Source organism: Acartia tonsa, chromosome 8, assembly GCF_053477335.1.
Source record: "Acartia tonsa isolate MP-2025a chromosome 8, ASM5347733v1, whole genome shotgun sequence".
NCBI classification, from domain to species: Eukaryota; Metazoa; Arthropoda; class Copepoda; order Calanoida; family Acartiidae; genus Acartia; species Acartia tonsa.
In genome coordinates this window covers 37,945,951-37,959,009 of record NC_137267.1, presented here as the reverse complement: position 1 = coordinate 37,959,009, position 13,059 = coordinate 37,945,951, and the positions used below count along the sequence as shown (strand labels likewise).

Below are 13,059 nucleotides of genomic sequence, written 5' to 3'. Positions count from 1 at the left end.
AGCGAAGGATCTCACTCACCACTAAACCGATATGGTTCTTCTTTAGAGGGAAGCTTCTTATAGGATGGTTTTAGGCTATTTAATTTTTATAAATAAGCCTGGGTATTGTTTTAAGCTATTTTTCTGCCCTTCTATATCCCTTCGAATACCCTAGATGCTAGGGGCGCAGACGTTAGTTTTATATAGAGTAGATTACCATCAATGAGGTAAATCTTTACCCCCCCCCCCCCCCCAAAAAAAAGCTGTCTATCTAAAATTACAGCGAAGCTTTTCTATAATTAGGGTCAGTCCGTACGTCCCTGCGTCCGTAACGTTAGCTTTTTCGTTAACTTAGGCATGTTAGAATTGTTCTATTGATTCCTGTATTAGTTCTGTAAAGCGTATCAACCCTATAATCATTACCAGAATGTCCATACGTTTATGTTGATTTTTAAATTATATATTAAGTACAATATTATAAGCGAAGCAACTCTATAATCAATTTCTAACAATGTCCGTATACCCTTAAACAGTATTTTATATTTAAGAACTTTTGCAACAAATTTAGGCAAAATTTTGACAAGACTTATTTATATATATTTTACATATTCACGCTCTACAAGAGTTAATGTTTGTCTGTCACCCTGTTTCAGAGCTTTGCTTTTATGAATGTTGTCATCCTTGTTCAAATATAAATCAACTGGTTGTCAGACCATTACCGATAGACTGAAGGACTTAGTAAATTATAATCTGGATGCTTCTTAGTATGGTAATAAAGTCTTTTAAATAGCAGCCGAGAAATTCACGTTTTCCCTAATAATTTTTCTAACGGACAGATGTACCGACAGACAGACGTATCATTTACAGAATAGCTTCGCTATTAAAAACGGAAAGGTAACCTTTAAAGATTAAATATGTGTGTTATTAAATTATAATTTTAGTAGTTTGACTTCATAATGGTATTTAATTTATATTAATACAACTTCACAGTATCTATTTTCTAAGCTGGATTTCTCATTTGGGGCTACGAGGTGCCAAGAGTTATGAACTAATCTTGAATTATGAATACTTGAATTTAATCAGGGCCTAAATAACTTTTGGCACCTCGTAGCCCCAAGTGAGAAAAACCTTTAAACGTAAAAAATACATGTTATTTTGAGATGCAATATTAGGTGTTCTTGGATTTTAAATTACAGATTTATGACAACTTTTCTTATTTTTCTTTGCATTTTAAAGTAGAAACATCTGTATATATCAATAAAATATTGTTACATATCATTTAATCAGATTTTTACACCAATTTATTCTAGGAAAAAGTAGGAAAAGCAATGTATGATGATTTTAATGAAAAAATTCACTTTTTAAAAATATTCCTTTGACCACGTTCAGCAATACGGCTGTATTTTGCCTAATTTTGTAGCATATAAAAAAATCTGTTGCATGGCAACTTTTGAATGGTAATACTAGCCCCTGGGACATTTAACTCAAAATTGAGGGAATTTAAAAAATGACCAAAAATCCCACTGTGGGGGGGGGGGAGACATATGCGTGCCACAAGAATGTAAGGAGGAGGGGATTTTTCACCTTAAGAAATTCTGTTTTGTTTATCACTTTATCAGCAATAGAATTGTTTTTGACCAGCGCAAAAAAGTTTAAGACAAAAATATATCTTTTTTTTCTCTTCTTCAGTGCATTCTATGAGCTTATTTATCTTTAAAAACGTAGCATGCGAGATTTACATAACTTTAAAAATGAAATAAGGTTAAAATCAATTTTAGGGGGTCATTTTATTTTGCATTTTTGGACACTGATTAATAATTATTTCCATAACTCGAGGATGCATTCAAAACAGGACATTAGAGGTTAGTTTACACAAAGTTAGAAATTATACAGATTTAAATCGATTTAATAAGAAAACATTAGGACATTGGGCTAAAAATTACCGGTACCCAAAGTTTAATAAACATGGTCTATCATTGGTTGACTCAGAACTATGGCAACTATTGATTGGTTCCAAACTAGCAGTGTTCAAAAATTACGACCAATAATTCAATCTATAGAAGGACTAATTTTACTTTTTATCATTGGTTATTTTGAGCAATATATCGCACATTGTCTTATCCCTTAAGATCCCTTATTTTTTAAACATTTAAACGCGGTTAGATTAAAAGAATAGATCATTTACAACTCTTTCTCCCTCAATATCGATTACAAGCTTTACACAAATGAATTTGATGCAAGATATATTATCGTTCATCGTTCTATCCTTTTAGTTTCAAAACTTGGAACAAATTTAATATTTCTAGACTTTTATGAGAAACACCCTTGCGATGCATTCTGTTTTGAAGAAAGTTTAAGTTTGGCTTGATTATGTAAATTATTTGTTTAACCTGTGTACAACAAGGTGTACATTAATGTACATGCAGTGTACAGAGTGTACACAAAAAGAAACAGAAAATATTTCAGCTATGAACACTTTTTATAAAATGCTATTTAGCAGACAATGAAACCATGTTTTAAAATTTTATCAGACTTTTTAGGTAATGACATTATTTTCAATTTGGCTCTTTACAAGTGTAAATAATTTTAAACATTATTGAAATAATACTCAAAATATTACAAAACGGCTTAAAATCATCAAGCTATTAGAACACAAATGTTCACAGAAAACTGCTAAAGAAATTAATTCATAATATGCAACTTAAGATATATTTCCACTGAGTTTTAGGAAGAAAAAAAATAATGGGAGAAAAATCTACATCATACATCAATTTCAAACTTTTTGAGCTAATTCAAAAGTGGTTAAATTAAAAATAAATATATGCAAGATTGAGAAAACATTCCAAAGCATAATGATTGTCTAATAGATTATGTAGTCAGAATCATTAAAGATGACTTGATGTCAACTCAGCATACGAAATATGAACATGTTGTAACAAGGATAATCCTTCCCATAGATTTATAGCTAAGATCATTTGAGAAGAATCCAAGTAGTAAAGTTTTGTTTTGTCTGAAGCTTAAGATTTTAATCACTACTGAACTGATTAAGTAAGTTTTAACAAGGAAACTTCACAAAGGTTCCAGTTGATTTTAAGCCATTAGGACTCTATTGAACACAGAGCCCTAAGATGCTAGGGGCACAGTCTCAAGTTTTTACACAACAAAGCTAACCTTGTTCACTGTAATAATAATTAAGAAAAGTTAAAACAAGATTGAATTTATCCGTTTATATATCATCTAACTAAAAGAAGTTACCCTACCTTTTCAATGAGGTCGATGGTGGGCTGGAGATCCAGACCAAAATCAATAAACTTCCACTCGATACCTTCGCGCTGGTACTCTTCTTGTTCAAGAATGAACATCTACAAAATAGGGTAACAATTAAAACATGCTTAAAATCACAAATACTTTTATCCCAATGGACAATCTTACACCAGATTTTCATGTTCTCTAATAAAGTTTAACACGCAGCTGGCTAAAATAACGCTTCTCACCCCATACCCTCTCCTCCTACTGAATGAACGAACTGACCAATATATAACAGGAGAAATAGCAACCTAAGTTGACGACAATTTTTCCCATGTCATAATATCCACGTATATTCTACATCTATTCTTATCCTAAATTGGGTAATGAGAAGCATTGTGCAGTTATAACACTTGGCGGAAGCTATTGCACACCCTGATACATTGCCAGATGAAAAATGTAGATTATTTAGAATTGGTTTAATGTTACACATCTACTATATGCGGCCATGAAATTATTTAAATACCTGATAAAATAATTGCAAAAAATAGGTTTTAAGTTTCATAAAGAATCATGCACATCAGTATATTCGTGGTTTCCCTCAAATTGACTTGTTGAGCGCCCAAACCATCCCCCTCCCTCGGATAATTTTTAACTAATTGAAAACAAGGAGGACGGGGGCGTTTAGTTTTTCGTTTGTTTGTTTAATACTTAAGTTCAGGTTAGGTTAGGTTATTTTTGGCACTGGGAGCCCCGTAAGGGTTAGGAATAAATAAAAATTAAAAATAAGGGAGGGGGTTCAGTGTTTGACAGGCAGAAAATAATAAAATAAGGGAAATATTCGAACTCACCGTCTGGTTAAACAGCTGCTGAAGCTTCTCGTTGGTGTAATTGATGCACAGCTGTTCAAAGCTGTTCATCTCGAAGATTTCGAAGCCAGCAATATCGAGGATACCGATGAAGCTGGCACCCTGTCTCTTTGTTCGGTCCAGAGACCTGAAATATAGGTAATAAGTTAGTTAGATGCAAGCTGTAACCAACTACTGAACGAAGGCGAACTATGTTATCTGCTCCAAAATATTAATCAGATTTATATTGCTTGTTGGCTATATCATATTTCTGGTTCAATGTATCCCCTTATATTATTTCAGATTTATATTGCTTGTTGGCTATACCGTATTCCTGGTTAGATGTATATTGTATAGATATAAATAAAAGTAACAAGATGTCTATCTGTCTGTAGCTTTAAATCTCGCTAACATCTGAACCGATACAGTTCTTCTTTACAGTGAAGCTTCTTATAGTTCCCGTAAAGGTTTTTAAGCATTTTAAAAAGGTGTAAGAAAAATCACAGCAAAAAGATAAAAAAATTTGCTTTTAAAAAAGTGACAACAGTGACTTCTAGAGGCGTGGGGGCAGGTAGATAGAAAACTGTTACCTGTTGATTCTGGTGACAATCCATTTGAAGAGCCTCTCAAAGGTGGCCTTGGCGATGGCCTCAATGGCAAACTCGACCTGTCCCTTGGTCTGAGCCTTGGTGACGTAGTCACGACCAACCTTAAAAAAACACAATATCATTAGATTTATGTCATATAACGACAGGTGTTCCATTTAAATGAAACAAATCAACTCAATAACAATATATTAACAGTCTATAAGGTAAAGTTTTATAAGGTTGTGCTTTTGGGGAATCTTTATAAATGGCAATGAAAATCTTCACTATATTCCCTTCCCTTCCTTTACATTACAAAACATTTTTATAAAATTTTTATAATCAATGAAAGGCAAACAATTTCATGTTGAATATTAAGTTGAAAGTTCCATAACAAAACAAGCCAGCATGTCAATGCCATGCCACAAAAGCAGTTTTTTCCCGCATTTTTTTAAAGCATGTTTCCCTTTTTTTATTCTTTTTATTGCAAACTACTTGTGTAAAGTTCAGGGAGTGTAGAGATATTGGACTGGAAATTATACTGGTATCCAATATTTTATAATCAAGTTATCTTACTGGTTGGCTTAAAAACTTTGGGTACTTTTATTTAATTTTGATCATTTGGTTTCAACTTTTTAACCAAAAATTTTTCTTTAGAAGGAGTTATTATGTTCATCATCATTGGGGATTTACATCAAATTATAGTTCATTGTCCAATCCCTTAAGATCCCTGATAAAGTTGTAGTTGGGTCTATTCAATTCAAATTTTCTTATATGACCTACCAACTCTGCAAGAAAAAAATTAGAACAGGGTAAAATATATTTTTATTTCAGAGGGAGTGAAAAATTAAAAAATATATCAATCCCCGATGATGACAAACAAAATTCCCATTAAGTTTCGATCTTTCTAATAAAATTCAATAAAATTACCCAAAGTTTTCAAGCAAAAAAAATGTGGTTATAAAACTTTGAGTACCAATGTATTTTCCAATGGTCCACCCCTCTTATGATAAAAATCACACATTTTTTTCGCAATTTAACTTGCAAATATCCAGCCCTGCAAAAACAAAGTGGTATTCCTCAAACCCTGAAATGTTTGTGCTAGGCATTAAATGAGAAAAGTGTTGAAGTCCAAACATTTTTTTAAAAACTCTTCGACTTTAAAAGAGGTTACTTTTTAAGAAAATGTTACAGCTGCTATGTCAGACGCATGAAGTATGAGTGAAAAAGAATGTCTAGGTCAAATAACAGGTGCATTTTATTTAAGGTATAAAAATAAAGCAAGTAAATTAAAATTAAACTATTTTGAAACGTATCTTTGTTGATTTTTGTATGGTTATTTTCGTGAATTTTCAGGTAAAGCCTACTACTGGTTCAATTATTTCATATATGGTAAAATTGAAATGTTTTGATCGTAATATTGAATTTAATTAAAACTGGAGAAATAAATTGCCCCCCTCAAAAAAAAAAAAAAATCTTTTGTACAAAAAAATTTGAAAAGAGCATAATTCCATTTTGTTTAAAACTATGCAGTAAAAAGATGAATGTTCAATTTGACCGAACTGAATGAGGTATAAATGTACAGGGATTCCAAATTAAGCTGTCCAAAACTTTATTTAATAATATTGTTTAAAGTATAATGGTTTTCTTGTCTGCAGCTTAAGTTTTCACTAACTACTGACCGATTAAGTTCTCCATTTTAGAAATCCTACAAATGAGTGGTAATTTGCTATTTTATTTTTAGATATCAGTTTCTTTGGGCTATTTTTCAGCTCTAGATGGTAGGGGTTAATAAAAAAGTTAAGTTTAAATTGAAAAAAATAAGAATCATCAATGATTGATTGAACGATGTCTATGTCCTTTATTAACTAGAAGCTGCGTACATTTTCTTTTGAGCCCCCTGTATATAAATAGCTATGCACAATTTAATGTTCTATTCTTTGTATCAATTATGAAAAAATGTGCTGAGCCATTGAACAAGTATTGAAATGCTTAATCAACACAAGCTTTAAAAAATCCACCAGCCAAAAATAGCAAAAATCTAAAATAATAAATCAATTTTTGACTTTTACTATACAATAAAAAACATTATCTACATATTTATAAAAATTAACAAGTTTTTAAAACACCCAATCACTGTATAATATTTCATCGTTTTCCAAACTATTTCTATGTACGTAACTAAATAGCCAAATGCACTTTTAATAATTATCATATTATATAATTAAATTATATTTTAATTGAAATCGAAAAATGTAATTGAATAAATTAGAATGTTTTTTTCTAGATTGGTGCGCTAAAAATTTTTGACACCGCCTTAAGAAAAAATCTTGGTGGTGTAGGGAGTTCTGAGTTTGGGGGGGCCCATATCCTTGACAATGGTATTGTCGAAGTTTGAACACCTACGGGGGTGTATCAACCCCCTTTAAATTTTGCCAGCTCTCTTTTGCATGCTTCTTATGGTAAGTAATAAACATGATCCCTAATAAATAATGGTAATATAAAAAAAGGTTTACCTTAATTCTGGGTTTCAAAAATGCTTTCACTAGGTCTGTAACTTGAACGCCTAGCAGATGCGCAACCTAAAAATAAACAAATAAGAAATTGTTATAATGTTTAAATGACTGTAAATTACACTGGTACCCAAAGTTTTTTTTATTCTTGGACTCAAAAACTTTGGGAACTTTTATTTGATTTTGATGGGTTGGTTCCAAACTAGTAATGTCTAAACTTTTCAATCAATAATCATTATCTACCATTATCTACAAAAGGATTAATTTTACTAGGAATTGATATCAATTTACTGTCTTATCCCTGGAGATCCCTGTGAAAATCGTAATAAAATAAGCAAAGAAAATGTGTTGATTTACAATGTGTAGTAAATTTAAAGTTACTCTCAATTCTTATTGAGCCGTAGGAGCTCTAATATCCCATAGGATTTTACATACTCCTAGAATTACCCCCCCCCCCCCCTCCCAAGAAAAACCAAATACATCCCCAATAAAGATATACCAAATTACACCTTCTGTAGATCTATAGATTGAACCGCTTGGACACAATTGTTAAGAACAAACCAATCAGAATTGAATAAACATACCCAATTCTTTTTATTCAACCAGTAATATAAAAGGGTATAAAACTTTGGGTACCAGTGTGACTTTACAGCCCAATGTCTCCTCCCACCATGATAAACAAAAAGAAAAAATGTATCCGCATATTTAGGCAGGAGGCATAACAGACAAACTAATGCGACTTGTAGAGTAGCTTCGCTACTAAATCAGAAAGAAATAAGCAAACTATAAATGAGGGAGGAGGGGTACGTATGGGGGTAGATTATATATTCAGGGGAAATTACGCAAAAGTTTGCATATCTATTTCATACGCCCACACACTTACACACACACACACACACATTCAGATAAAATCCCCCTATAAATCTATAGTTTAAACGACAATAAAATTATTGGATTATCTAAAACTTTAATTAAATTTTGTTACATAAGTAACCAACTCTGCACTTTAGGACGGATCAAAACATGCCCAAAATTGTTCCAAGCTTTTCACATTTTACATGTTTAAATGTAGCATCAAAATATTTTTTTTCTTTCAAAAGTTTATTTAAAGGGTTGGGGGAAGAATATTACTGTTTGACCACTAACGAAAATGAGAATTCTGCCCTATATACAATACATTAAACATTAGTCCATATCAATTGATTTTCGATTATTTTTCCTCAAAAATTGAATACGTTATCATTTTATTAACATATTTTATCCAGTTATCTGATAAAATATATTCTATGTTCATTTTTAATCAAAATAGATTACAGTTCCTTATAAAATATGAAAAGCTACCAGAGGCAAAAGTTTGAAGGATACAATGAGTTGTACTGGAATGGAAAGTAAGTAAAAGTTAGTTATAGATTTAATCTTTTTGATCAAATAAATCTTCACAAAAAACAGTTAATTGTTTTTTTTTTTTATATCAGTCTTGTATAGGTATCACATTTTCCAGTAGGATAGATAGACTGACAGACGTACAGTATAACGTACCTTCTGTGCGACTGTGTTGTCTGGTAGAGTGGCCTGTTCTGAATTCCTCTCCTCCTTAAACTCCATGTTGCCGAAGAGCATGCAGGCGCTGATGACGCGGAACACGGAGGTCAGGTCCTCGTCAGACATACCCATAACCTGAAATATACAACATAAGTTAGTATTGTCTGCATGACTGACGGACTAACGGACCCAAGAACAGCCGTTTATCGTAAATAGAGATAAGGAACTTAAAGAAAACTATTTTTCTCTACAAATTTTAACATTCAATATTACATTTAAAAACATGAAAGCAAAGTGACCAACACAAAGAATTTTTGCCATAACCATAAGCTATTGTTTGATAACCATGTTTCGAATTATATTTATGTTTTGGAAAAGTTAGATCATTTTTTTCCGTTTGATCATAGTCCAAATCATACATTGAACCTTGATTAACCTAACCTATAACAAAACAGGTTTTGGGGTTATATAGAAAGGGGGGATTATTTGTCCAGTCGCAAAATAAGAAATTTTGCTTTCTGTAACATTGTAATGACAATAAACATATTAGTAATATACATCACAGATGGGAATAAACAAAATTACCCCTTCTGCAGATTTATATTATTGATAAAAAAGTTTTAACGCTACTAGAGTGAACCTACTAATTAGGATTAAATAGATGTACCCAAAGTTTCAAGTCAACGAATGAGAAAGCATATTAATAAAACTTTGGGTACTTTAATAATTTCCAGTCCAATGTGCTCTCCCTGTCTGGTATTATCCATGACCTAGACGTGACATATTTGTCATGAATTGCCTTAAGACCTGTCTGTTGCAAAAACATCGGGAAGGGAGGGAAAATTGGACTGTAAATTACACCTATTCCCAAAATTATCTTAATCGTTGTTACTTTTTGAATTTAGATTGGTTAGTTTCAAGCAAGAAGAAGTTTCATGTAATAATTTTCATCAAAAGAAGGGGTAATTTTGTTTGTCATCAGGGAGGTAAATCAATTTATTGTTTGTTCTCTTATCCCTTAAGATCCTTGAAAAACACAAAGGAATACTCTTTTAAACTTTTGTTTTATTGTACCAACAAAAAAAAACCTATAACATGTTTAATGTTTATAAAGTTGCCATTTTATCATATGTTAAATCGTCGATATTGTGTCAAAATTATCCCTATAAGTTCCTATAAGGGCATTTACATACATTTGTACCAAAAGGTTTAACTACACTTTCTTTCATTGGGAATAAGGAATCTAGGAAATTTCAACAAAATATTATCTAAATTTGATTTATACCGCCATTTAAATTTATCTCTTAAAACATTAACATACCAAAATAAGATAAGGACAAAGTGAAAAAATAAATCCTAACTCTTTTTTTTATGTTATAAGTTGTTTCTCAGGTTTCATACATAATTGATAAGAGGTCGGTATTTCCACCCAGAAGCCAAGGCATTTCCCCAGTAATTTGACGTGGAAATGCTTGATGCAGTTTCCAACTGGAACGGGGGTGACATTGGACAGAAAATGACACTGGTGCCATAAGTTAACTACATTTTACTTCATTGGCACAAACTTTCAAACAATCATTTTATTGTATAGAAGGGGTAAGTACTAAGGGGGGGGGAAGTTTGTACACTTATAGGAAATGAAATTCAGTATCAAAGTTTGGGAGGGACGTGTGGGCTTGTTTTTAAAGTTATCAACCTAATTCTTTTTGTAAAATCTCTTATATGACTGGATGTACACGGAAAACTTTGAAAATTGAATTTTGGTACTTTCCTTCAAGGGGCCAGTGGAGCAAAAGACCCCCCAAAACACTAAAAATATGAGTTCTGAGCTTATTTTTAGAGATATCAACCTAATTTTTTAAATGTAAACTTTTTAAAAATAACTGAACTTAGTAACCATTACACATTTCATTTTGGGACTTTCCTTCTAGGGGCTTGTGGAGCAAGAGACCCCCCAAAACTAAGAAAAGGAGTTCTGAGCTTATTTTTGAAGATATCAACCTGATTTTTTTCAAAGAAAACTTTTTAAAAATAACTGAACTAAGTAACTACTACACATTTCATTTTGGGACTTTCCTTGTTGGGGCTTGTGGAGCAAGAGACCCCCCAAAACTAAGAAAAGGAGTTCTGAGCTTATTTTTGAAGATATCAACCTGATTTTTTTCAAAGAAAACTTTTTAAAAATAACTGAACTTAGTAACCATTACACATTTCATTTTGGGACTTTCCTTCTAGGGGCTTGTGGAGCAAGAGACCCCCAAAAACTAAGAAAAGGAGTTCTGAGCTTATTTTTGAAGATATCAACCTGATTTTTTTTTGCAAAGAAAACTTTTTTAAAATAACTGAACTAAGTAACTATTACACATTTCATTTTGGGACTTTCCTTCTAGGGGCTTGTGAAGCAAGAGACCCCCCAAAACTAAGAACAGGAGTTCTGAGCTTATTTTTGAAGATATCAACCTGATTTTTTTCAAGAAAACTTTTTTAAAATAACTGAACTACCTAAGTAACCATTACACATTTCATTTTGGGACTTTTCTTCTAGGGGCTTGTGGAGCAAGAGACCCCCCAAAACTAAGAACAGGAGTTCTGAGCTTATTTTTGAAGATATCAACCTAATTTTTTTATAGAAAACTTTTATAAAATAACTGATCTAAGTGACCATAACACATTTCATTTTAGAACTTTCTTTTTAGGGGATTGTGGAGCAAGAGACCCCCCAAAACACTGAAAATTTGAGTTCTGAGCTTTTTTTTTTATAGATATCAACCTTATTTTTTCAAAGAAAACTTTTTTAATGTAATTGAACTAAGTACCTAACTGTTACACATTTCATTTTGGGACGCTCCTTTCAGAAGCTTGTGGAGCAAAAGACTCCCCAAAACTAAAAATATTAGTTCTGAGTTTTTCTTAAAGATATCAACCTGATTTTTTATAAGAAAACTTTTTAAAATAACTGAACTAAGTAACCATTACACACTCTTGATTACCACTACATTATTGATATCTTTAAAAATAAGCTCAGAACTCATATTTTCAGTGTTTTGGAGGTCTTTTGCCCAACCAGCTCCCAGTAGGAAAGACTCAAAATGAAATGTGTAATGGTTACTTAGTCAACCTGATTTTTTTAAGAAAACTTTTTTAGACAGAACCGTACTAAGTTTTCCTTAATAAATCAGCTTACCTAATATCTTTAAAAATAAGCTCAGAACTAATATTTATGGTTTTCAGGGGTCTTTTGCTTTACTAGCCCTTAGAAAGAAAGTCCCAAAATTAAATCTGTAAAGGTTACTTAGTTCGGTTATTTTAAAAAAGTTCCTTTAAAAAATCAGGTTGATATCTTTAGAAATAAGCTTAAAACTCCTATTTTTAGTTTTGGGGGGTCTTTTGCTCCACAAGCCCTTAGAAGGAAAGTCCCAAAATGAAATGTGTTCTGGTCACTTAGATAAGTTATTTTTAAAAAGTTTTCTTTTAAAAAATTCAGGATGATATCTTTAAAAATAAGCTCAGAACTCCTATTTTTAGTTTTGGGGGGTCTTTTGCTCCACAAGCCGTTAGGAGGAAAGTCCAAAAACGAAATGTGTTATGGTCACTTAGATCAGTTATTTTTAAAAAGTTTTCTTTAAAAAAATCAGGTTGATATCTTCAAAAATAAGCTCAGAACTCCTATTTTTAGTTTTGGGGGGTCTTTTGCTCCACAAGCCGTTAGGAGGAAAGTCCAAAAACGAAATGTGTTATGGTCACTTAGATCAGTTATTTTTAAAAAGTTTTCTTTAAAAAAATCAGGTTGATATCTTCAAAAATAAGCTCAGAACTTCTATTTTTAGTTTTGGGGGGTCATTTGCTCCACAAGGCCCTTAGAAGGAAAGTCCAAAAATGAAATGTGTAATGGTTACTTAGTTCAGTTATTTTTAAAAAGTTTTCTTTAAAAAAATCAGGTTGATATCTTCAAAATAAGCTCAGAACTCCTATTCTTAGTTTTGGGGGATCTCTTGCTCCACAAGACTCTAGAAGGAAAGTCCCAAAATGAAATGTGTAATGGTTACTAAGTTCAGTTACTTTTAAAAAGTTTTCATTGAAAAAAATCAGGTTGATATCTTCAAAAATAAGCTCAGAACTCCTGTTCTTAGTTTTGGGGGGTCTCTTGCTCCACAAGCCCCTAGAAGGAAAGTCCCAAAATGAAATGTGTATTAGTTACTTAGTTCAGTTATTTTAAAAAAGTTTTCTTTGAAAAAAATCAGGTTGATATCTTCAAAAATAAGCTCAGAACTCCTTCTCTTAGTTTTGGGGGGTCTCTTGCTCCACAAGCCCCAACAAGGAAAGTCCCAAAATGAAATGTGTAATGGT

The 13,059-nt window shown here is 32.0% G+C and overlaps 1 protein-coding gene across 7 annotated transcripts in view; it reads right to left on the bottom strand.

The window, feature by feature from the left end:
* zip (myosin heavy chain 10) overlaps positions 1-13,059 on the bottom strand; it is a 206,062-nt gene that overhangs the window by 78,418 nt on the left and 114,585 nt on the right. For all 7 annotated transcript variants that reach the window (XM_080170331.1, XM_080170330.1, XM_080170327.1 and 4 more), the window contains 5 exons: positions 8,710-8,847; positions 7,174-7,239; positions 4,664-4,782; positions 4,077-4,221; positions 3,240-3,341 (listed from right to left, as the gene is read on the bottom strand). In XM_080170331.1, the coding sequence (XP_080026457.1) occupies positions 3,240-3,341; positions 4,077-4,221; positions 4,664-4,782; positions 7,174-7,239; positions 8,710-8,847 (570 nt within the window). The remainder of the gene's footprint in view (positions 1-3,239; positions 3,342-4,076; positions 4,222-4,663; positions 4,783-7,173; positions 7,240-8,709; positions 8,848-13,059) is intronic.